General features: G+C 42.0%; 1 protein-coding gene across 1 annotated transcript in view; it reads right to left on the reverse strand.

Moving 5' to 3' along the window:
- Positions 1–2,935: 2,935 nt before the first annotated feature.
- The window catches only part of maml1 (mastermind-like transcriptional coactivator 1), a 71,148-nt gene continuing 46,782 nt past the window's right edge, over positions 2,936–27,301 (reverse strand). Inside the window, exons 2-5 of the mRNA XM_041193874.1 lie at positions 19,413–20,786; positions 16,143–16,391; positions 13,157–13,274; positions 2,936–6,492 (exon numbers count right to left, since the gene is read on the reverse strand). Coding sequence (XP_041049808.1) covers positions 5,513–6,492; positions 13,157–13,274; positions 16,143–16,391; positions 19,413–20,786 — 2,721 coding nt within the window. The 3' untranslated portion in view covers positions 2,936–5,512. The remainder of the gene's footprint in view (positions 6,493–13,156; positions 13,275–16,142; positions 16,392–19,412; positions 20,787–27,301) is intronic.

A 27,301-nucleotide genomic window follows, 5' to 3' on the forward strand; every position in this document is an offset into this window, starting at 1 on the left:
ATTACAGGCCAGTCAGTCTAATCTCGGTGGTGGGGAAATTACTAGAAAGAATTCTGAGGGACAAAATATATCTGCACTTGGAGATACATGGATTAATCAGGGATAGTCAGCATGGATTTGTTATGGGAAAGTTGTGTTTAACAAATTTGATTGAATTTTTTGAGGAGGTAACCAGGAGTGTTGATGACGGTAATGCATTTGATGTTGTCTACATGGACTTTAGCAAGGCTTTTGATAAGGTCCCTCATGGCAGACTGGCCAAAAAAAACAAGAGCCCATGGGATCCAAGGCAAAGTGGCACGTTGGATCCAAAAGTGGATGAGGGGCAGGAAGCAGAGGTAAATGGTAGAGGGATGTTTCTGTGGTTGAAAGTCTGTTTCCAGTGGGGTTCTGCAATGCTCGGTGCTGGGACCCTTGCTGTTTGTGGCGTATATAAATGATTTGGAATTAAATGTAGGGGGTATGACCAAGAAGTTTGTGGATGACATGAAAATTAGTAGGGTGGTAAATAGTGAGAAGGATAGCTGTAAACTGCAGGGGGTTATCAATGGACTGGTCAGGTGGGCAGAGCAGTGGCAAATTGAATTCAACCTAGAAAAGTGAGAGGTAATAACAAGGCAAGGGTAGGACCCTGGAAAGTACTGAAGATCAGTACTTGATGTGCATATCCACAGGTCCCTGAAGGTAGCAGGGTAGGTAGCTAAGGTGGTTAAGGAGGCATATGGGATACTTGCATTTATTAGCCGATGCATAGAATACAAGAGCAGGGAGGTTATGTTGGAACTGCATAAAATGTTGGTTAGACCACAAATGGGTTACTGCATGCAGTTCTGGTCACATTATAGGAAGGATGTGATTGCACTGGAGAGGGTGCAGAGGAGGTTTACCAGGATGTTGCCTGGGCTGGAGGGTCTAAGCTATGAGGAAAGATTTGGTAGGCTGGGGTTGCTTTCCTTGGAACAACGAAGGTTGAGGGGGGACCCAATAGAGGTAAATAAGATTATGAGGGGCATAGATAGGGTGGATAGGAAGGCACTTTTTCCATTAGTAGAGGGACCAATAACTAGGGGGCATAGATTTAAGGTAAGGGGTAGAAGGTTAAGAGGGGAGTTAAGAGAAACTTTTTCACCAAGTGGGTGGTGGGAGTCTGGAACTCACTACCTGAAAGGGTGATTGAGTCAGAAACTCTGGTAACATTGAAGTAGTATTTAGATATTCACTTTTGTTGTCATAGCCTCCAGGGCTATGGGCCAAGTGCTAGAAAATGGGATTAATGTTGTCAGATCTTTGTTGACCAGGTGGACATGATGGGCTGAATGGCCTCCTGTGCTGTAAGTGTCTGCGCCTACTATGAGTCTAAATACCAGTGACAATTTCTAATTGGTTAAAAACCTCTTTAGACGCCAACACCAGATTTAACAGTAGCCTCTTTTGGTCCTGGCTTTCCAATTTAGTAATTTAAATATCAGTATCACATTTTTCAGTAATTATTACATTTTCCGTTTATACAATTGTCTTGTATTTAAAAAAAATCAAGCCTTTCCAGGGCCCAATTTGGAAAGAAGCAGACAGCAAAAGCAATTCACAAAATGTTAACCTGCAAAGTAAGTCATGTACTAAAGTTAAATCAAGGCAACTACTGAAAGAAGGGAGATTCTATAGTAGTTTTTTGAATTCCAAATGTGGTGCCAAAATGTTGCACAATTAGTTGCAACTTCATGTTCTCAATTATAGCGGTAAACTTAAACCACCTCTTTTGCCACAATTTTCAATAATTTAACACTATAAAGAACACTTTTAAAAAAAAGATGTACACAGGGGAACAAAGAACAGGCACCATATACAATCTGCTTGCCACATACAGATTTTACTGAACTACATTCACAAAAAGATCGAGATTGCTTTAAAAATGTGATTCTTGTAACCTTTCAGCAGGTTGGAGCAAAAGTTGTCAAAACTTTGTAACCGCTAGCTTGTACTATCTGGCAGAGGGTTAAAACTGCAGAACTGAAACAAATTACATGGAGAGGGAGGTCACTAAACATGCTAAATGGGTTGAAAGGAATTTGGATCAATTTTTGGAGGGGTACGGACGGCTAGAATGAGGGTGTAGGTGGGCTCAATTAAAACAAAAATGCAAGTTATCATTGAACTGAAACTGAACTGGATTAGCTATATAAATACTGTGGCTAAAAGAGCAGGTCAGAGGCTGGAAATTCTGCAGCAAATAACTCACCTCCTGACTCCCCAAAGCCTGGACACCATCCACAAGGCACAAATCAGGAGTGTGATGGAATACAATCCACCTACCTGGACGAGTACAGCTCCAACAACACTTAAGAAGCTCGACACTGTCCAAGACCAAGCAACCCACTTAACTGGCATCCCATCCACCACCTTAAACTTTTATTCCCTCCACCACCAACACACAGTGGCAGCAGTGTGTACAACTGGGAAGATGCACTGCAGCAACTTACCAAGGCTCCTTCGATGAAACCTTCCAAATCTGCGATCTCTACCACCTAGGCCAAGGGCAGCAGGTGCATGGGAAGACTACCATCTCCAAGTTCCCCTCCAATCCATACCATCTGATTTGGAGCTTTATCACTGTTCCTTCAATGTCACTGGGTCAAAATCCTGGAACTCCCTCTCTAACAGCAGCGTAGGCGCACCTACACCACATGGACTGCAGTGGTTCAAGAAGGCAGCTCGCCATCACCTGCTCAGAGGTAATTAGGGATAGGCAATAAATGCTGGCCTAGCCAGCAATGCCCACATCCAGTGAAAGAATAAATTTTAAAAAGAGGAATAGACAAATGCCATTTGAACTACCCAATCTGATGTTCTTAACCGTACATACACACATGCAATATTCATTAAGGAACACATTACGAACATCTTGAATTAAAAAATACACAAGACTCAAAAATTTTGAAGGTGAGAGTGACTTTAAAACCAGATTTGGCCATAGGTTATTTTCCACCAGAACTGCACTTTAATAGCTCTAATGATGTGGACTTAAAGTCTGACATTACAGCTGAATATAAAATGAAGGTTAGAGCGAGTAAAGTCAATACAATCAAGTGCAGAGTTAAGACTTACAAAAATCATACCAAGAAATGCAGTTTTTTAAAACTATAAAATGCAAAAATATATTACAGACAAGGAACTAAATACTTTTATCAATTTTTCTTTTATAAAAATGTAAACATTTATATAAACACGCACGCACACACGCGCACACACATACATACATAACACACACACACACACAATCTGACTGACTTAAATGTAAAGATACTGCAAGCACCATGATTGGAAGGCAGTGAATTTGCCACAGAACATTTCAACCATGGACTGAGGAAATGGATGGTTGGGACAGTGAATGGCTGATTTTCATTTTTTATCTGGCCGTTTTATTCTGATAACCTACGGCCTACATCTGCACCAGACAAGTGAAAAATACACAGATTCTATCCCCTTGAATGCATCTGGGGCATAAATTTTCATGAGTTAAGAGGCAGATGTGACGCGAGCCTCCAAAGGGACAGACAGTACGTTTGAAAAGACAGCAAGTGTAGGGCACTGGTAGATGGCAGATCTCCCTTTTAACACTGCTCTCTCAGTGCCCGGACAACATAAAGTGAGCATGAAACAGGTGCTGGATGCATAGTGCAATTATCTTTTTCCGGCTTTCAAACTACTTGTAAAAGTCTGAGCCCAGTCTTGTCAGGATTCTGAAATATTTCAATGGAGTTTATTCAATTGATTGACTATAGGCCCAAATAAGACCCGCGTGCACAAGTGCCTTTACATACAACAACTTGTCATGTTGCCCCCTCCTGCCCAGATTCTATGGGGGGTGAAACAAGACAAAAAAAAGTAAAGTGCAAAATATTGTTCAATACAGCAATGCAGATCTGTTGCATTTGTAATTTAATAACATGCTAAATGCAGTAGCATCTCTTGTCTCCTATTGTGAGAAAGAGAACAGTGATTATTTCTGCGGGGTACAGTGGTGTAATAAATTGTTACCAGACTAATAAGTCTAGAAAATACGAGTTCAAATCTTGTGAGCAGCTTGAAAATTTGAATTCACTTCTTTAAAAAAAAGGCGGTGGAAATAAATTTCAAAATCTGGTAAGCGACTGTGAAATCGTCAGATTGTCTGAAACATTGGTTCAATAACGTATTTTAGAGAAGGAAACTTGTTCTTACACGGACTCCAGTCCCACACCAACAAGTTTGGCTCTTAACTGCCCTCCAAAGTGGCCTAGCATATTACTCGAGGACTACTAGGGATAGGCAATAAAAAGTGAAATAAGACAAATGATAATTTTGTCATAAAAATAAAATACTACAGATGCTGGAAATCTGAAATTATAACAGAAAATTGGGGGAGTCATATTGGACTCGAAATGTTAACACTGTTTCTCTCTCCATAGATGTTGCTAGACCTGAGTTTTTCCAGCATTTTCTGTTTTTATTATTGATAATTTTGTAATGAGTAATTCATAAGAAATCCTCATGCTGAACTTGGCTGGAAAGCCATATATAAAGAACGTGAAGAGGAAAGAAAATTAAATAAGCTCAGAGTCAGGCAACGTACACAGAGATTACATGTTAGCAAGTAACCTACAAGGCCATGGATCAACAGTCGGGAAGTGGGACTGGGTTGGATGGATTGTCATTTTTGGCACAGACATGATAGGCCGGATTGCCTCCTTCTGCACTGTAAATATCTATGATTCAACTCAAAGAGCATCATAGAAACAAGACAAAAGAACTCAGCAAAACGCGAGCCAGGGACATCAGTAGAAAGTGAATAGTTTTTCCAATTCTTAAACATGTGGTTAACTCCAGCAGTGACTTTATAGAACACTTTTCTTTTGCGAAAAGTAACTGGATGGCCAGAGCAGGAGACTCCCAAAACTAAGAAAAGTAAAGGAAATGACAAATTATAAAGTGCGGACTGAAATGTAACAAAAAGGTAAAGCAGGAAAACCTGAAATAAAATGGAAACTCTTGAAATGGACAAAAGGCCAACCAGCATCAGGGAAGAGAGATTGATCTTTCAATTATGTACTCTTCATTGGATTCACAAGTCTTCTCTTTTTATAAACATTGACCACCCTTGCTGTATACTTCCAGAAATCTCCATTTCCATTACTTATAATGCTGCAAGCTTGGGATTAAAAGCCTATAGGGTGCAGAGAAGGTTGCTCAAAGAAGTGATCTGATTTCCCTGTATGGGACAACCAGTGTATAATAAAAGGAACTTTTTAAAAAATTTTTTTTTTTAAAATATAAAAGTTTTGTCATCTGATTTGACCGTAAAATAGTAATTTTTTTCAAACTTGCTCATAAAAATGTTCCCAACCATACATTTTTACCTGTCATGTCCCACAGGGGTTTTGTTACAGTTTTATTTTTGGTCCCATTTTGTTTATATAAAAAGTTCGAAAATTACACTTATTCCCACTGATTCCACACAAGTTTAGTGAGCTGTCCTTCAGTGGTGTGATCCCAGAAGCTCGTCCAAATCGATTATCCATTCCTCTGTAGTCCTGTTTTTCAATAGAGAGTCCATCAGGTCTGTATCTCCAGGTAACCCCTGAATCATGTTACCACCAGGCTGGTTACCGTAGCTAAAAGGTAGTTCCTGGCTGGTGCTTCTTACCTGGTAAACCTGGTTGCATTGGAGGCTGTTCCTTGTAGCCATTTGCTGGCTGGAAGCAAAGCTTGTCATGTCTGGAATGGGCTGGTTTAAACTAGGGACAGTCTGCTGTGAGGGCTGGTTTGTCCGTGTCAGAGGACCACCTAATGTAGGCATCACTTGGCCACCAACAGTTGAGTTGATGGATCCCACTGGTCTGACTGCAGTGAGACCCGCCCGGGGAATCCCCTGCACAAACTGCTGGCTGGAAAATTTGGGGCGAGATGGCCGTACATGGAAAGTTGAGGTACTGCTGAATGCTACTAGATTGCTGTTTGTTTGGTTTTGGTTATTCATGCTTTGCAAGGGTCGATGCTGCCATGTTGGATTTTGGTTTGCCACAGCACCTGGTAACCTCTGCAAGTGGGTCTTTGATACAGCCTGGCTCACAGTTCCTTTGTTGTGTTGCTGTTGTGCAAGGGTCGAGCTGCTGAGGTGATTCTGACTGTAGCCCGTTACCATGGAAGCTCCTTGTGCCATACTAGGCTGTCTCTGCAACTGATTTGAATGCTGCCCATTTCCAATTGTGCCCTGGGCAGAATGTGGAAGCATTTGGTTCATATTTGACCCCACATTGTATATTCCCTGTTGGACATTGTGCATATTACCGTACTGAGCCACTCCTAGCTCTGACTGGCCAGCAGCAGAGCTACTGGAGGAGACAGAACTCTGGCTTTGCCCGATCTGGATCATGTTTTGATTCTGAGAGAACAATCGTGAGCTGCTAGCATTCGTAGTAGCCAGATTTCCAACCGCTGGAAGAACTTGAGGGGAACCTGTGAAATGGAGCACATTGACAAAATTAACTCCCAGTAACAGAACAGGCAAACTTAATTAAGATAGCTCCCATTAAAATAACCTTCTCTGCTCCAGACCAAAACACCATTAGCAAGCAAAGGTGTTTCTGCCTCAGCTACAAATAGCTCGATTCTCTCTGTCCCCCTCCATTAATAAAAACTTTTACTCTGGGCTACTGTGGCAGCCATTGCTCAGTGGACAGCACTCTCACCCCAGTAATGTCATGGGTTAAAACTACATTCCAGGATTGAAGAATGTAATGCAGGCTGATACTTTCTGTACCGAGGGAGTGCTGCACAGTTGGAGGCACGGCCTGTCAGATAAGACGATAAGTACAGGGCCCTCCTGTTCTCTTTGGGTGGTATAAAAGATCACATTGCTCTATTTTGAAGGAGAGCAGGGGAGTTCTTCCTAATAGCCCAGGAATATTTATTCCTGGGGATACTAATCCCTCCATCAAGATCACCAAATCCGATTACTTGATTAATATCACATTACTGTTTGTGGGACCTTGTTGGGTTGCTGCATTCCCTACATTACAAGAATGATTATCCTGCAAAAACATTGGCTGTAAAGTTCTTTGAGATGCCCTGAGGGTCTGAAAGGCACTGAAGAAATAAAAGTATTTTTGTTAACTTCTTTTGAAAAAATGAAGATGGAAAGTGACAGTTAGTGAACAGAGCAAGCTGGTGAATAGAGTGAATTCAATGCACCAACTGAACTTCTATGCACTGTTCACTTTTAAAAAATTAAAATTCCGCAATACATGGAATAAACAATATTCTTTATACCATGAATCAGTATGCAAAGGAAATGATTTGCTTATAACGGATTATAATTTGTTAAACAAATTAAGTATTTTGCATTAAAAAGCTTCATCTCATTGAGCACTTTCTGCTTGACCTCTAGCCCTAAATCCACATCATTCTTTATTTTCTTTACCTCTCTCTATGCCCCTCTCCAAGCTTATTTTGTCCATGCGACGCACCTCATGCTCTCGACCTTATACCCACCAAATTGCTGAACATCCAGCTTCCTTTCCTAATGAACAAACTGTAACTGATTACTTCTCAGTTACTATATCCTCCTTTCATAACCATATAATCTTTCAAAGCACACATCCTTGAGGATGATCCTAACAATTTAATAGCAGTGTTCAAAACACTGGAGATGTTTGCTGATGGTTGCGCAATGTTCAGTGCCATTCGTGACACTTCAGATACTGAAGCAGTCCATGTTCAAATGCAGCAAGACCTGGACAAGATCCAGTCTTGGGCTGACAAGTAACATTCAGGCCCACATGTGCCAGACAATGACCCTCTCCAACAAGAGAGGATCTAACCATCGCCACTTGGCAGACAATGGGATTACCCATTACGGAATCCCCCACTATCAACATCCTGAGGGTTATCATTGACCAGAAGCTGAACTGGACTAGCCATATAAATACTGCAGCTAAAACAGCAGGCCAGGGGCTAGGAATCCTGCAGCGAGTAACTCACTTCCTGACTCCCTAAAGCCTGTCCACCACCTACAAGGCATAAATTAGGAGCGTGATGGAATACACTCCACTTACCTGGATGCCCGCTTGATTGGCACCCCATCCACAAACGTTCACTCCCTCCACCACCAATGCACAAATAGTAGCAGTACATACCATTTACAAGATGCCCTGCAAGAACTCACCAAGACTTCTTAAACAGCACCTCCCAAACCCACGACTTCTACCATCTAGAAGGACAAGGGCAACAGACACATGAGAACACCACGACCTGGGGGTTCGCTTCCAAGCAACTCACCATCCTGACCTGGAAGAGTATCGCCGGCCCTTCACTGTCACTGGGTCAAAACCTGAACTACCTTCCGAATAGCACTGTGGGTATACCTACACCACATGGACTGCAACGGTTCAAAAAAGCAGCTCAGCACCACCTTCTCAAGGGCAATTAGGGATGGGCAATAAATGATGGCCTAGCCATCGACACCCACTTCCCATGAATGAATAAAAACTACACCTAGTGGCGCACTAAGCACAAAGCAAATTTAACTACTTAGGAAGGAAAGCAAACACAGAACTCATTGCTCTTTTAAAAAAACAAAGAAAAATGAGATTTTAAATGCCAATGTAGCACCAGGATTTAACTTGCACTTTTAGAGATTTTCAAGTACAATATATTCCTCTAAATTCAAATTATAATCACACAAGAATATTCAACCCAAGTTCTGCTGAAACATAGAAACTTAGAAAATAGGAGTAGGCCATTTGGCCCTTCGAGCCTGCTCCGCCATTCATTATGATCATGGCTGATCATCCAGCTCAATAGCCTGCTCCCGCTTTCTCCCCATATCCTTTGATCCCTTTCACCCCAAGAGCTATATCTAAGTCCTTCTTCAAAACATACAATGTTTTGGCCTCAACTACTTTCTGTGGTAGTGAATTCCACAGGCTCACCACTCTCTGGGTGAAGAAATTCCTCCTCATCTCAGACCTAAGTGGTCTACCCCGTATCCTCAGACTGTGACCCCTGGTTCTGGACTCCCCCACCATCGGGAACATCCTTCCTGCATCTACCCTGTCTAGTCCTGTTAGAATTTTATAGGTTTCTATGAGATACCCCCTCATTCTTCTGAACTCCAGCGAATATAATCCTGACCAACTCAATCTTTCCTCATATGTCAGTTCCGCCATCCCAGGAATCAGTCTGGTAAACCTTCGCTGTACTCCCTCTATAGCAAGAACATCCCTTCTCAGATAAGGAGGCCAAAACTGCACACAATATTCCAGGTGTGGTCTCAACAAGGCCCTGTATAATTGCAGCACAGCCTCGAAAAAAGACACATTCTGTTGAAGCTTTTCGTCTTGTATTCGTCAGAACAATTTGCAAGAATACTAAATGTAAAGGGAACAACAATTTATACTTCATGAGAAGAGTGCTGATTAGTTGACAAGTGGACTCTGATAGTGCATTCTCCATGACAACACCTCTACCAGAGTCCACTTGCCAATCAATCAACACTCTCTTCTCAAGAAGTATAAATTGCAACCGAGTCCGGGCCATCTCCCGCGCATCCGCCCTCACGCCTTCTTCTCCCTCCCAGAAACATGATAGGGTCCCCCTTGTCCTCACTTATCACCCCACCAGCCTCCGCATTCAAAGGATCATCCTCCGCCATTTCCGCCAACCGAGGTTTTCCACCCATGGTCGTTGACAGAGCCCTCAACCGTGTCCGGCCCATCTCCTGCGCATCCGCCCTCACGCCTTCTCCTCCCTCCCAGAAACATGATAGGGTCCCCCTTGTCCTCACTTATCACCCCACCAGCCTCCGCATTCAAAGGATCATCCTCCGCCATTTCCGCCAACTCCAGCATGATGCCACCACCAAACACATCTTCCCTTCACCCCCCCATCAGCATTCCGTAGGGATCGCACCCTCCGGGACACCCTGGTCCACTCCTCCATCACCCCCTACTCCTCAACCCTCTCCTATGGCACCACCCCATGCCCACGCAAAAGATGCAACACCTGCCCCTTCACTTCCTCTCTCCTCACCGTCCAAGGACCCAAACACTCCTTTCAAATGAAGCAGCATTTCACTTGCATTTCCCCCAACTTAGTCTACTGCATTCGTTGCTCCCAATATGGTCTCCTCTACATTGGAGAGACCAAACGTAAACTGGGCGACCGCTTTGCAGAACACCTGCGGTCTGTCCACAAGAATGACCCAAACCTCCCTGTCGCTTGCCATTTTAACACTCCACCCTGCTCTCTTGCCCACATGTCTGTCCTTGGCTTGCTGCATTGTTCCAGTGAAGCCCAACGCAAACTGGAGGAACAACACCTCATCTTCCGACTAGGCACTTTACAGCCTTCCGGACTGAATATTGAATTCAACAACTTTAGGTCGTGAGCTCCCTCCCCCATCCCCACCCCCTTTCTGTTTCCCCCTTCCTTTTTTTTTAACCAATAAATTATAAAGATTTTCCTTTTCCCACCTATTTCCATTATTTTAAAAAAAAACACCCCCACTAGAGCTATACCTTGAATGCCCTACCATCCATTCTTAATTAGCACATTCGTTTAGATAATATCACCAACTTTAACACCTATGTGTTCTTTTGTACTATTGTTGTTGACATCTTTTGATGATCTGCTTCTAACACTGCTTGTTTGTCCCTACAACCACAACCCCCCCCCTCCACCTCTCTCTCCGCCCCCCACACACACACCTTAAACCAGCTTATATTTCAACTCTTTCTTGGACTCGAACTCAAGTTCTGTCGAAGGGTCATGAGGACTCGAAACGTCAACTCTTTTCTTCTCCGCCGATGCTGTCCGACCTGCTGAGTTTTTCCAGGTAATTCTGTTTTTGTTTTTGTTAAGTATAAATTGTTGTTCTCTTTAAATTTGGTATTCGTGCGAATTGTCCTGATGAGTGCAAGACGAAAAGCTTTGACGATATTGAACCTGTCGAAAATTTTGCTGCCTGAAATAAATTGCTGGTTAATTCACATTTCCTTCCCAAAAGAATGCTGGCCATTTTATTTGGAGTTGAACTCGACCTGGTTCCTAAGCTATTCAACCACATCTTGCTGGAAAATGCAAACCAATTCACCAAAGGGAACCAATCACACTTCTGCTCCATGTATTAGGCGTGTGATTCAGTCCACTGTCTAAGCAGCCCAGCCTCAGAAAGTGTCAGAAAGAATGATAAAATTCCTCTCGTCATAAATCAGCAGATTTCTTTAATTACACTCACCTCTTCTGTAATCTGCAGAACACAAAGCCTCGATTTAAAAAATGCTCAAGTGATGAAAAAGAAACGATCATTTGATAACTGATCATTGAAAAGCCTCTGTTGTAATTGTGAGAAACTGATGGAAGCAACTAGGGGAGATGGTGATTGGGGTTTTGAGATAGCAGGTGCTATTTTTGAGCACAGGCTGCAGCACTTTGCCTGAAGCAACACCTTGCGGGGAAAAGTCATCTTGCTAATTTAAATTCATGAACGCTGGACTGGAACTAAAATCACAGTCAAACGTAAGCTGCATGCACTCCCTGCTCCACTCTTCTGCCTCCTCCCATCTTTTATCTAAATCGGCCAACATAGTCATCTTTTCCCTTCTCCTTTATATGCTGTCTAACTTACCCTTAAGTACATCTATTTTATTTTATCAATCACTCCCTGTGGTAACAAGTCCCACACTCTCACCACTCTTTGAATGAAGAAGTTTCTTTCTCCTGAATTCACTATCGGATTTCTTGGTAGTTTTATTGATGGCCTCTGGTTATGCTCTTCCCCACAAGCAGGAACATTCTCTAGTTATCCACTCTAATAAAATCTTTCGTAACATTAAAGAAAACTAACTGGTCACCTTTCAAGCACCTTTTTTTGAGAGAAAAAAGATCCAGCCTGTCAATCCTTCCCTGATATTTATACCTACACATTTCAGATATCATCTTTGTAAATCTTGTACTCTCTCTAGTGCCCCTGTATTCTTTATAATATGACAACCAGAATTGCACACAGTACTCCAAGTATAGTTTAACCAAGGTTTGAAGCAGTGACAGTCTAAGCCAGCATTTGTTGCTCGTCCCTAATTGCCCTCAAGAAGGTGGTGGTGAGCTGCTTCTTGAATGGCTGTAATCCATGTGGTGTAGATACATTCACAGTGCTGTTAGGGAGGGAGTTCCAGGATTTTGACCCAACGACATTGAAGGAATAGTAATATAGTTCCAAGTCAGGATGGTGTGTGGCTTGGGAGAATATTTACAGGTGGTGGTGTTCTTGTGCATCTGCTGCCCTTGTTTTTCTAGGTAATTGAAGTTGCAAGTTTGGAAGGTGCTGTTGAAGGCAGCCTGGCAAGTTGCTGCAGTGCATTTTGTAGATGGTACACACTGCTGCCAATGTGCTGGTGGAGGAAGTGAATGATTAAAGGGTGCTAATCAAGAAGGTTGCTTTGCCCAGGATGACATTGAGCTTTGAGTATTGTTGGAGCTGTACTCATCTAGGCAACTGGAGAATATTCCATCATATTCTTGACTTGTGCCTTGTAGATAGTGGACAGGCTTTGGGGAGTCAGGAGAACTACCCATCATAGAATTTCCAGCTTCTGACCTGCTCTGGTAGCCACAGTTTTCATATGGCTGGTCTAGTTAAGTTTCTAACTGTCAAGGTGGAGGACTCAGCAATGTTAATGACATTGAAGGTCAAGGGGAAACGGTCATATTCTCTCTTGCTGTGGCAATGGTCAATGCCTGGCACCTGTGTACCACAAATGTTACTTATCACTTATCAGCCCGTCTCAATTTTGGCAGGTCTTCCTGCACGTTGTCACGCACTGCTTCAGCATCTGAGAACTTGTGAATGGTATTGTAGGCCGTGCAATCAGTGAATATTCCCCACTTCTAGTGCGAGGGTTATTAACGAAGTAGCTGAAGATAGTTAGGCCCTGAGGAAGTCTTGCAGCTGAGAAGACCAACAACTATAACTATCTTCCCTTATGTTGTGATATTTGATCAGCCAAGGCCAGAGTGAAAATAATGATCTTTCAATAAGTTTGCAGATTGCATCATGAATTTCACCAGCATTGACCACTGCCTCTAGAAAGAACATTAGCCCAAGTGATGATACCACACTTACCCTGAAACTGGCTGACCTGCTCAACACGATACGGGTTTTGCTGCTGATCTTGATATTGAGGTGGAGGCCTGGTGAGGTGCCTCTGCAACTGTTGTTCCTGCTGTTTCCTCTGCTTCTCCTGAAACATGAGAAATAATCCATTTAGGACTGCAGCAATTAATTCCAATCTATGAGTTGAGCACGTGTGGAGTTTTTTGCTGTGCATTTATCACTGCCCAGTCAATGGGATGCGCAGGACTCAAATAGCAACATGACGAAGGCTCACATTTGTCAGTTTCAGCATGGAAGTCGCTGGCTTCAAATAGACCCACCTCACAATACTATCTATAATCAACAGGCAGCATAAAACAAAGCTCTCCAAAGACAGGCTGGTACTTTAAAGGGGAAGATAACTGTAGAAAAAAAAGCACTTTCCCACATGATGTTCCTTTCATAGATATCAAAAGTGTTGGCTGAAAACTTGAAAAACTTGCACACTGCCACATGTTTGGATGCTCTAATGATGCATGGAAAGTAATGTGAACTTGTGATTTAGTTTAGAAATGTAATTATTTCAATTTCTAATCCAGTAATAGATATGATCCCCGAAGTCACTAATTAAATTCAGCAACCCTATTTCATCTCTTTCCCTTCCTCCACATCAAAAACCCAGGTAAACTGGTAATAAAAACAGGGAATTTGTTGTATCATGAAAGCATATGGGATTCTCGTCTTCAATTTATATGGGGTACAAAAGCAAGGAAGCTATGGTAAACCTTTATAAAAACAGAACTCTGAGCTGAATATTAGATCCAGTTCTGGGCATCACACTTCAGAAAGGATGGTAAAGCTATGGAGACCCTGTGGAAGAGATTTACTAGAATGGTAACAGGAAAGGAAGGACTTTAGTTATGTAGAAAGACTACAGGAGTTGGAATTGTTCTCCTTAGGGCAGAGAGGTTAAAGAGAGATTTAGTGAGATGTTCAAAATCATGAAGGGTTTTGATATAGTAGATAGAAGAGACTGTCTCTTATGACAGGTGGGTTAGGAACTAGAGGACACAGATTTAAGATAATTTGCAAAATCAATGGAGATTTTTTTTATGAGGTGCGTCATAATCTGGTACACACTGTCTAAAATCAGCATTCTATAGTAACTTTCAAAAGGGAATTGGATAAGAACTTGAAAAGGAACATTGTGTTTGGCTATGGGGGAAAAAGCAGGAGAATGGAGTACTTGGTAGATCTTTCAGAAAGCCAATATAATCAAGGTGGGCTGAAAGGCCTCCTCCTCTGCTGTGAGATTTGATAATATTTCAAATTAATACTTACAACCAATCTACTAAAATATTTCTTGCCAACATTATAAAATCTGCACAACATGAAATATCAATTTATATCCAGCTTGTGACACAAGTTTATCAGGTTGGTCAAAATTGTATCAGATACTCTGAGGTCTGGTGAAACAACACAAAGATTAGAATTTATTTTTTAAATTCAATAGCACTTCATTGAATAGAGTTGACAACAACACAAACACTTCTTTGCAGAGTCTAATGCATTGCATTTTCCATATTGCAGGCTTGTCAAGTTCCCTAAATCACTGTCCTAAACACAACAGCTACCAAACTTACTAATTTCTGATATGCTCGGATAATGAGATTAACAATAAGAAATGGCCTAAGGTTCAGACTTGGGATGAAGGTCCAAATTAGTGGTACATTCAGATGATCCACTATATTTCATCCTTCTCTTTCTATCCTGTTCACATTCATACCAAAAAAAAGTTGCATTTAAAGGCAGTTTTGAAAGAATTTAAGCTATAACGTATCTTAGGCACAATTTTTCAAGTTGAACAGAACTATAGCATATAGCTCAGATTATGATTTCACCCATGCTTTCCCACAGGTAATACAAACGGTGCATGCTTGCCGAATAGTAATTGACTGGAATTCCTGAAGTGCTGGTCGAAGTATGTCTACGACGAGTGTGTGTTTTTGGCTTGCAGTTACTGCTATCCAGTAAATTCCAGCTAACGACTTGGCAGTTATACATCTATTTCAACATTGGAACCAATCTTCCAATCAAATCCACTACATCACTGAAAACATTTTTTTCATGTACTGTCTTCCACAATAAACATGCATAGAATTTATATAATTTTTCATAAGCCAATAAGTCTTTGTCTCTCTTCTGGGTTTTGCCCTTCCTGCTCTCCTCAGTTCAGGCCAATCTGATTAAGTTCATCAGTTTGAATTTTGCCCCTGCCCAAAATCAGCTCTCTCTGATCTAGTTTCTCGAATAAAACAATCACACCGTTTCCTGCCCAACGACATTGGAACACTGCATGCACTCAAAGTGCCAGTTAAATTTTCCTGTCAGGAAAGAGCAATTTAATCTCTTCAATATTTAAAATTTAAAAAGAGTTCCCAGGAAACCCTTAACATTTTATAAAAGCAAAATACTGTGGATTGTGAAAACTGAAATGAAAACAGAAAGTGCTAGAAATACCCAGTAGGTCAGGCAGTGTCTATGTAGAGAGAAACAGAGTTAATGTTTCAGGTTGATGACCTTTCAAGAGAACTCCTAAACTACTTGCAATGCACCTGCAGCTTGCACCCGCTACCAACCCCTCCATTCACATTACGAACTCACTGACAGCAGCTGCAACTGTTTTGAAGAAATACCATTGACCTGAAAATTGACCTCTATTTCTGTCTCCAAAGACACTGTCTGTCCTGAGTATTTCCAGTATTTTCTGTTTCCACTCCATGGTATTTTATACTCAACTCTGTGCCAACTCCAGTTATGTTGCAGCAAACGTGAAGCCAAAGTAGCAACACTTGCCCAGTGTTCATTGGGTGATTTCACACACTAATCGCATTTAGTTAGCACTGATGAGAAGTAAATTCAATTCCCTCATTCCGCAATTTAGTTTGAAACACTTGGAGTTCTCCTAGCAATGCTTATGCAATATAGGACACACATGCCACCCCAAATTACCCACCCGCTCTGCCAGAAGTTGTCTCTGCAAGTATTGCTGCTTCTGCTGCTCCATCAACTGTAATTGCTGTTCTCGTTGCTTCTGTTGATCCATCAGAAGTTGCTGCTGTTTCATGGCAGCAGCTTGCTGTTGGTTACCAAGGTATGCAGCATTTCCATGGTTACCAGCGATAGAAACAGGCGGAAGTTGAGTCCCTGGACCTGATCCCTGAACAGAGTTTGATGCTCTGGTGACAGTTCCTGGGTTTTGATCCTATTAAAAGTAAAAATGTGCACAATCATTACACAGAATTATATCAAACTGACAGCAAAGAAGCAGGTCATTCAACCCAACTGGTCATTGCTGGTGTTTATTTTCCACAAACCTATTTTCATCCTCTCAACATATCTTCCTATTCCTTTCCTTATGTACTTCTCTAGCTTCCCCTTAAATGCATCTATACCATTTGCCTCAATACGCCACATGGTGGGAAGTTCCACATTCTATCTACTCTCTGGGGAAAGGAGTCTCTTCTAAATTCTTCGTAGGATAGACGTAGAGAAAATAAATCCAATTATATGTCACAAATGTGTAGTTATAATATTATAGATTTTAAAGACAAGTGTTTTAAAGGCGCATTTTTTTCTTTCAAACCTTTACATTGAGTTTAAAAGCCCTTTTCAAAATGGAGGTATGGACAGACACCTTGACACCTTTCTGTGTTGGTTTACACCACATCAGACTTTGTGATCTCCAGAGCTGATCATAGGGTAATTAAAATGCAAGGCTCCTCCAGGGCTGTCCACTAAATCTTCCTTAGCTTCTGAGAGGGCAGGAGACAGGAAGGGACTTCAAAGGACCTCAACGTAATTAACTTCTTTGCCTGGTGGAACATTGGTTCATTTCAAATTAGAATAGCAGCCATTTTGTTTTGGTTGTGATAAAAACAGACTGCAAAGCCATTTTGTGCAGAACCCCCAGGAACAATTTAGACATCATCAGGTGGGGTTCTCAGCCAAAGGAGAACAAAGAGAAAGATATCCAGAAATCAACTGTAGTTTTACAGAAAAGAACGTAAGCAATCTTCATATGCCGTAACTGTAGAACTAGTGAGGAACAAGAAACCTCTCTCTCCCAAAACCTGCTGAATCCACCCAAAAAGGCAAACCCCAACTAATCAGTGGCATTACAGCTGCTGAACACAACTCTTCAACTTCAACCCTTCATTCCACACAGCCAACACCTCAACTGCAATCTACAGGCCTTCAACGTCATCTTAAAGGACTGAACTGAATTTCAGCTTTATATGTATGTTTTATCCTTATCTATATTTAATCTCCATATGTATTCAGTTAGTAACTTCATCACTTTTACTTAAGTAACTTACAGCAGTAGTCTTGTAATAAATGAACTGTTACCTTGCTTAAGACAAAGCTTTGCTGCTGGTTATTTTAAAATTGTGGTCATCCCAGTTTCTCTTTTCTAGAGCAAATCAGAACACCTCGATGTCCTTGGGCAGGGAGAGTGACTGGTTCATTAGAGAAATCACACTGACGTACAAATGAAACTAATTGGGGTGACAAAAAAGTTACGAAATTCAACTAAGCGATGGGTTTAAACAGGCTAGCATGAAGTGGGGAGAGTTGAAGGGAGAGGAAGGGAAAACTAGAGAGCCAAATAGGCTTACCAGATTTACAATATTTGGTGGAAATATGGTGGAATGAGAATCTGTTTATAATCTTAACAATGCAAACTGAAAGTGGGGGATGTGGGGCTACAATGCTAAAACTGATTAGTTAGAGAATGTCAAATCCATGAGACCATGTCTGGAGTGAAGAGTTGAAGTTGAAGAGCTGTGTTCAGCAGCTGTAATGCCACTGATCCCACTTTACTCAAGGCAATTTGATTCATCCTTCCTAAAGTCATCAACTCGTACTTGAGAGGCAGGCTCCATGAACGTTACCTGTGCTCTGGAATCCTTGCGCTCACTCTTCACGCATGAGCCTAAGCGACTGAAGACTATTCAACCAGATAGTATCAAAGGTCAGCCCAACCCTGGCCACACCCGAAAAGTAATTTCTAGCTTTAGGTTAGTGGGCAGTGAACAAGTGCAGGAACCATGGCTACAGCAACCTAACTATTGCACGGATTCAAATCTATTGGCACAACTAAATCAAGGAAAATTTTGTATGTCATCAGAAATGCTTCCGAGAATGTCAGTAACTTTGCATTTGAGGACTGTTCAACTTCTCCCACTGGCTACATCTAGTTCCTTTTACTGATAGCAATGTTGCCATGCAGGAGCTGAGCTACTTTGAATAGAAAAGTGAGAACAGCACAAAGGACAGAGAAAATGTACACCAGCAAACTGGTGGCTTAACATGGTCCACTGATAATATATTTGCAATTGCTCTATTGCAAGCCTGAAATTGAATGCTTTAAAAATAATTCTTTGCTCAATGATCAATAGGTGAATGTGGCAGGTGGGGATACACAAAGCCATGAGGGCTAGAAAGGTCTCTGCCTGTGTCAAATTAGCTAATCCCATCTGAATAACAGAGTGCTATAATTAGTTTATCCTTTGGTTCCTAAATGGAGGGAGGAAAGAGAACAATAATCTGATCTGAACAAGGTGTTTGAGATATTAAAAAGATTAGACAGGGCAAAGCGGATAACTAATTCCTTGGCTGAGGAAGCTAGGAAAGAGGGGGCAATCTTAACTTTAGAGCTAGGCCTTTCAGGAGGAAAATCAGGAAGCACCTTTTCATAAGGGATAGTTGAAATCTGGAATTATCTCCTCCAAAAGGTTGAGAGTATTGAAAGAGAGAATGGTAAAATTTTTGTTGGGTATGAGGATTGAGGGATATGGAGCTACAGTGGGTAAAAAAAGTTGAAGTAACAGCAGCCATGAAAGACTGAGTGGAGTAGTCCAGTTCCGAGCCAGGTTCCCTGCCCTGATCCCAACCCAATAAAGACATGCTTATAGAGATAGCAGCAGAGGATAGTGACATTCTGCTGTAATGGTCCCTCACAATTGCACAGCTTGTTGATGCTCACAGTCTAGGCTCAGAAATGTGGAATGACTAATTGGGATACAAGCAGGGATGCCTGTTAGAACACATGAAACCAAACCCAACATGGTCAATGACTTCAACAAGAGGGCAAAAAGAAAAGGAAAAGGAGGAAAAAATATGATGCTCTCAAACTACTACTCTCCAGGGTCTTTACCATAATTGAAATCCTCCAGGAATATTATGTCAGGGCTTGTAGCAAAAAAGAACACAAAACTCTTACCTGATTGTGTTGCAGAAGGGGCCTGTATGTAACAGCAGCCTGGGGAAGCTCCTTCTGTTTCATCAGCATTCGTTTCTGCTCATCACTGAGATGGGAAAGTGTCTGCTGCTGCCGTACATAGGCAAACATTGCAGCTTTGTTGTGGCTGGGTGGCATAACCCTTTGACTATTATCCATTTCAAAATGAGTCAACCGTTTAGTGTTGGCATAACTTAGCAGAGGAGCCTGGCTGTTTGTGGAACTTTGACCCATAGCATTAGGCTGGTGACTCAACATGGCAATGTGATTTGGCTGGAGGTAGTTACCACCAGCTTTTGGAGAGCTCTTTGGCGGCATGCTGGCCATTGGAAGCTTCTGGTTGAAGTCTTGTGCATACAGTGAAGGACTGCTGGGCTTATCGAGGCTGTAGGGTCCACCAAGAGAACTTTGGGTAGGTGCTGCTGACCAGTTTGGTGCCTGATTGGGTGAGGGGTGCTGCACTTGCTGCTTCTGCATCAGTTGTGCTCTCTGCTTCTGTTTAGCTGCCATCTGCTGAAGTTGCTGTGAATGAGACCGTTCCACAGATGGCCCTGCCTTCCCAGGCAACAGAACACTAGACACAGGCCTTGTGGAAACTGGAGTTGGGCCTGAAGCTTGTGCCATAGCCTGGGACATACCAGTCACTGAAGGGGCAGTATTAACAGGAGCCACAGATACACTTGAAAATGAAGGTCCTGATGGAGATGGTCTCGTTTGCGGAGATCCCATTTGTTCATGTTCAAAGTGGGATGGTGAAATCTCAGTCTTTATAATGATGTTGTCCGGTAAGGTTGTTTGATCAGAAGAACCAGCAGGTTCAATATCCTTCTTTTCTTCAAAGTCCTCATTGAAGAGATCCTGTATATCTTGGTCCGGCACAGATCGGTTCAGCTCATCAAACAATTCCTGCCATTCTTGTTCATTCAAATTGATATCTGGGAACATGTTGTTCTGGGAGAGCGAGGTGCCTGCTGGGTTCATACCAGCCAAATCCAACAGAGACTCCTGCTTAAGTTCTTTAATAAGAGTAAACCCATCACCACCATCACAACTCCCATTCATCTGCACACTGGAATCAGGAAGACCTTCCTTCTTGATGTTGTCTAAGGCAATGGAATGGTTCCCATTGCTTTGCACATTGTCCCTGATGACAGTTCTTTTGTCTCGGTGGTGCAATGGGGACATTTGTGGCATGCCATTAGAGGATGCATTAACTGCAAGCAGTCCTGATGCATCTTCTCCATTCAATCGGAGCTTCTTGGTCCCTGAATAGCTCCCATCTCCAAATCCATTTTGTTGATCTCCATTCAAAGACGAACCATCAACTATTAGTTTCTTCTTCACCTTCTCCTGAATCTGCATTTAAACAAGAAAATTAAAATTAGGACAGTAAGCCAAAGGAGCATTTAATATCTGACAAATATTCTGCAACTAACTAGCTAAATTTAAATTAGGTTGATTCTTCCTGCTCATATTGGAGCTTTTCTGAACTATCCAGACTCAAGAAGAACATAGGAACAGGAGGGAGCCATTTAGCCCATCAAACGTGTGGTCATTTGATGATATTATAACTGATCTTCAGTCTAACTCTACACAAGTGCCTTTGCCTCATATCTCTTAACACCTATTTACAATCTATATTAATGACTTAGATGAAGAGACAGAGTAATGTATTTAATTTTGCTAATAATATAAAGCTAGGAACAAATGCAAGTTGTGTGGAGGATATAGAGACTACAAAGAGATTTAGATAGATTAAGTGAGCAGGCAAAAAAGTGGCAGATGGAGTATAATGTGGGAAGTGTGAGGTTATTCACTTTGGTTGCAAGAATAGAAAAGCAGAATATTTTTAAAAGGCATGAAACTTGTAAACGTCGATTTTCCGAGGGACTTGGGTATACTCCTACAAGGAGCACAAAAAGTTAACATGCAGGTGCAGCAAGCAAATAGAAAAGTAAATAGTATGTTGGCTCTTATTGGAAGGGGCTTGAAGTACAAGAATATAGTAGTCTTGCCTCAATTGCACAGGGCTTTGGTGAGTTCATACCTGGAATAGAGTGGACAAATTTTGGCCTTCATATTTAAGGAAGGACATACTTGAATTAGGAGTGGTAAAGCGGAGGTTCACAAAGGTTGGTGCCTGGAATGAGACAGTTGTCCAATGATGAGAGATTGGGTCTATATTCTCTGGAGTTTAGAAGAATGAGAGGTGAGCTCATTGAAACATTCAAGATTATGAAGGGGCTTGAAAGGGTAGATGTTGTTTCCACTGGATGTGGAATCTAGAACAAGGAGACAGAGTTTCAGGATAACAGACTGATCATTTATGACAGAGATGGGGAGAAATTTCTTTACTCAAAGAGTTGTGAATCTTTGGAATTTTCTACCCGAGTGTTTTGGATCTGCCGTCAATGGCTAGGATGGACAGATCTTTGGTGCCTCAGGGAATCAATGGATATGAGGAGTAGGAGGGAAAATGGAGCTGAAGCCCAAGATCAGCTATGATCATACTGAACGGCGGAGCGCCATCGACAGGCCATATGGTACCCCGATCCTATTTATGTTCCTAAAAAAAGAATCTATCAATCTCAGGGTCTAAAATTAATTGATCTAGCATCAATTGTCATTTGTGCAAGGGAGTTCCAAACTTCTACTGCCCTTTGCTTGCAGAAAGGTTTCGTAATTTTACTCTAGAGGTCCAGCTCTAAGTTTATACCATGCCTTAGTCCTACAAGTTCCAGCCAGTGAAAACTGTTTCTCTCTATCTAACCTATCTGCTTCCCTTAATATCCTGAAAAAACTTTAATCAAATCATTCCTTAACCTTCCAAATTCCAGTGACTCAACCCTTGTTTGTATAATCTCCCATTGTAACTCTTTCGAGTACAAACACGTTTCCATCTGTTTCAGATGAAGTTACATTGTCTCATAGTTTGCCATTGTGAGATTTGAACTCTTGATCTTGGGGTTACAAGCCCAGTACCATAACCACTTGTCTATTTAGGCCAAGCCTAATCTCCCATTGTAACTCTTTCGAGTACAAACACGTTTCCATCTGTTTCAGATGAAGTTACATTGTTTCATAGTTTGCCATTGTGAGATTTGAACTCTTGATCTTGGGGTTACAAGCCCAGTACCATAACCACTTGTCTATTTAGGCCAAGCCTAATCTCCCATTGTAACTCTTTCGAGTACAAACACGTTTCCATCTGTTTCAGATGAAGTTACATTGTCTCATAGTTTGCCATTGTGAGATTTGAACTCTTGATCTTGGGGTTACAAGCCCAGTACCATAACCACTTGTCTATTTAGGCTAAGCCTAATCTCCCATTGTAATTTAACCTTTGGAGTCCAGGTCATCATTGATTAACACTTCAACTATGGACCACATCAGGTAATCGTTGCTTTATCCCCTCCCAACATTTTTATTTTGAGCATATGATTCTATAAGTATGAGCAAGGCATATAAAGTAGTCATAATAAATTACACTAGTACAATAGTTTCTCCAATACAAAGCCACGTAATGAGAATCACAAAATAGTTAGGCAGCAGTTAGCACAAACTTGATCTATATATTTTTTGAAACCAGCACAGATGCCGTATAATCTTGACTCAGGTCATTCAATGGGCAAGATAGAAGGATATAGCTCCGTCATATACTGAACAATATCAGGTTATACCTCCGTAAATAAAACGCCATCAGGCACAGGACAATTTTTAAAAAATTGTTCCATGACTGCCTCACAACAAGGTGGGGTATGGGGTAAGGAAGAAAAGCCGTGCCTGTACTATATAACAAATTTTGTGGTACTTTTGTGAAGCACTTAAATAGGGCAAATAAGAAAAACGTTGCTGTTGAATGGTTAAACAGTAAATTCTGTCAGGTTAAATTAATATGCATAAGCTGAACTGAAAGCACTTTATAGGTCATGTTTCAGCCCAATCTTGTTTTTAAGTAGAATTAAGAACAAGAAAATGTTAGCAGTTTTTAGCATGCAAGTGCACAGTGCTTCAGATCAGTGCTAGCAAAATGCAAATAATATTTGTATGAAGCTGTATTGTACAAATGCAAATAGAGACACCAGTCTACTGTCTTCTTATAAAGTATTTGTACTTGGCTAAATAGTGTACTGAAGGTGCCTGGTGCCACCTATCGCTAAGGCATGCCACTGCTTTTCAATCATCGAATCATAGAACAATACAACTATCACAAAAATCTCTCTTTACTTCTAAAAAAATTTTTTTTAAACTTTCAACTGACTGGAAACTCAGTACTTTAAAAAATGAGATAGCAAATTGCTTTAAAATGTGAGGCCACCTTCAAAGGTGAAGCTGAGAAAAGCAAACAAAAATCCCCTCAGAAAGGAAATGTGGAGAGACATTTCCAAGGAAACTTACGAGACATCAAAACCCAACACTAAGGAAGAGAATAAAATGCAAAGTTCTGAATTTTAATTACAACATAAAGAGAATGGAAACTGCAAGCCAGCCAGATACATCCCACAGACACTCAAACCCCGCTGTGGAGGACAAAATATCCCCATTTCCTGTTGGCTTTTATTTTCTTGAAATGTGTCAAAGGTTTCTGAGATGAAAAATCAAAATGTGATTACTTGTTCTATAACTATGACTGCAAGACATGTTAACTGAATTCCTTTCTGGGAATATACAGACAAGAGGTTAAGAACTTGTTTTGCTCAGAGAGAAGTCATCAAAATCATCTGGAAAAACTGCTGAAGGGAGCAGTAGAGAAACTCTCTCTCTCAAATTAAGAAAAACCTTATGTCTACGGTATAAAAACCCAACCCAAGAGATAGTGACCATCCATCGGCAAGAACCTCAGGAGAAAACCCATCAATTTCTGGGGGACAGATCACGGAACTAAAAGGAAGGAAATTGTCTGCAGCAAATTGCAGTTACCTGGACTTCAATTCAACTTCAGGATTTTAAAGGTAACCAGCTAACTCTAACCAGCTGCAACATTCAACAATCTACACCTCAAGGACAAGCAATGGACTTAACCATATATTCTTTTAACTTTTATTTGGGCTCTAACTTTTCTTCCTCTGGTGTGTGTGGGGATGGTGTTATTGCATATTTTATTATTTTTCCTCAGGTTTAGTCGCTAATAAACTTGCTCTGAGACTCAAGAAAACCTGGTTTGATTGGCTTCTTGTTAAAAAGTACATTTGGATTGGAAAAGTCATCTACGGGGAAAAGTGACATGGAAGCCAAAGGAAAGGCTATTAAAGCAGGTGACTAAAATCTTCATTAAAGCACCTTAAAGAGAGAGAAAGGGAGTAAGGAAGATGTAGTGGTCCAGGAAGGGAGTTCCAGACCTTGAGGCTTAGATAGCTGGAGGCTCAGCCACCAATGGCAGAGTGAAGGAAAATTAATGCTTTCTCAAAATTCATTGACAAGTCCTAGAGCCTTCATTAAATCTGTAATGTTTAAGGATTTGGTGCAAACCATATGTACATCCAATTTTATGGCCAATTTATTTTGCCACTTTCTGTCAAAAACTCTTCCAATGACTACGTATTCTGTGAATCAGCAGACTGAACACTCATCGGGGGATAAATGTGGGCCAGAACATCAGGAGAAAACCCTCTTCTTTTTCAAGGAGAGTTGTAGGATCTTTTTGCATGCACCTGAAAGGCTAGACATCGCCTCAGTTTAATGTCTTGCCCAAAAGACTGCAAAGGAGGCTACCAGATCAAGTGGGATTGTCTGAAGACATATCTAAATAGACATGAATTAGGCCAATCCACAGAAGGGAGCACAAGGAATGGATCAGGTAGCTGAAATATCAATACAGACAACAGATGGAGCCACAATTAAGGGACAAAAGTTTGCCTAATGGACCACAGCAAATCTTAAGGAAGTATCTCTCAAAGTTCACTAATTTAATCTCCATGCTTGTCTGGCACACCAGGGCTGATGTGTGTATCATCTATCAGATGCACTACAGCAATTCATCAAGACTCCCTTGACAACACCTCCCAAATACACTACTACAATCACCTAGTGGATGAGGGCATCAAGGCGCATGGAAACGCCACTACCAAAATCCTGCAAGTTCTGTCAAAGGGTCATGAGGACTCGAAACATCAACTCTTTTCTTCTCCGCCGATGCTGCCAGACCTGCTGAGTTTTTCCAGGTAATTCTGTTTTTGTTTTGGATTTCCAGCATCCGCAGTTTTTTTTGTTTTTATCTCTGTGTTTAATTGACTGCCACTGCTCTTCAAGAAATGCCTACCTCCTTGAAGAAGTTCTGTTCCTCTCTGCGACAAGATTCCCGTATCTCTCTGTTGCCTTGTTCACCTTCATTGCTTTCCATTTCCCTCCTAGTGTTTGACAAGGTGTTTACTAAAACCCGCTTTCACAGCCATATCTCCTTTCTCAGTGACTGTCTCCGTCTCCGACTTACCCCACGTGGATTTCAACTGAAATTCCACCCCTCATGTTTCGAACCCACCCAGGATTACAGGTATCTCCGGGACATAAAACGTTTCTCGGACTGCTGTTCCCGTCACATTCTGAAATCCACACTCAGTGCCATGTGCCGCCATATGAACACACTCGACCTCTCCCTCCAGCAGTACCGCCGTACCCTTTTTCAAAGCTGCGCGTGCCCCCAGTTTCATTTTATCCTTCGGCTCATCCGACGCCTCAACAAGAAACTTTTTCTCTTTCTCTCAAGTGCTAAGGAACGCAAGCTCCAACAAATCATCGACACCAACACCCATCTAGGACCCTCCACCCCTGCCTGTCCCTCCGTCCCCACCCTTTCTTCCAATCCCAACCCCAGCCGTGTATTCACTGTACCCCCTGACCTTCCCCTCTCCGATGCTGAACGTTCAGTGCTCAGCAAAGGACTTAGTTTCATACCCTTACGCCCTCACCTCAATGAATTTCGGGCTCGGCATGATACTGAACTCTTCTTCCGCCGTCTTCGTCTCCGGGCTCACTTCTTTGGGCAGGAGTCCTCTCCCAGTTCAACGGATCTTTTTACCCATCTCCAATATTCTCCCTCCACCTGGACCCCTCCCTCTGGATTCTTACCTTCTCTCGATCTTTTCATTGAGAACTGTCGGCGCGACATTAGTCATCTCAATTTCTCTGCTCCTCTCACCCATTCTAACCTGTCTCTCTCTGAACTTACTGCACTCCATTCTCTCAGGTCCAACCCTGACATTGTCATCAAACCCGCTGACAAGGGTGGTGCTGTTGTTGTCTGGCGCACTGACCTCTACCTCGCGGAGGCTGAGCATCAACTCGCAGACACTTCCTCCTACCTCTCCCTGGACCATGACCCCACCACTGAACATCAAGCCACTGTTTCCAGGACGGTCACTGACCTCAACTCTTCTGGGGATCTCCCTCCCACAGCTTCCAACCTGATAGTCGCCCAACCTCGGACGGCCCGCTTCTATCTCCTACCCAAAATCCACAAACAGAACTGCCCCGGTAGACCGATCGTCTCAGCTTGCTCCTGCCCCACAGAACTCATCTCTCGTTATTTCGACTCCCTTCTCTCTCCCCTTGTCCAGTCCCTTCCCACCTACATCCGTGATTCCTCTGACACCTTACGTCACATCAACAATTTCCAGTTCCCTGGCCCCTACCGCTTCCTCTTCACCATGGACGTCCAATCCCTCTACACCTCCATCCCCCACCAGGATGGTCTGAGGGCCCTTAGCTTCTTCCTCGAACAGAGGCCCGAACAATCCCCATCCACCACTACTCTCCTCCATCTGGCTGAACTTGTTCTCACGCTGAACAATTTCTCCTTCAACTCCTCTCACTTCCTAAAAATAAAAGGTGTGGCTATGGGTACCCGCTTGGGCCCCAGCTATGCCTGTCTCTTT

Source organism: Carcharodon carcharias, chromosome 8, assembly GCF_017639515.1.
Source record: "Carcharodon carcharias isolate sCarCar2 chromosome 8, sCarCar2.pri, whole genome shotgun sequence".
Classification (NCBI taxonomy): domain Eukaryota; kingdom Metazoa; phylum Chordata; class Chondrichthyes; order Lamniformes; family Lamnidae; genus Carcharodon; species Carcharodon carcharias.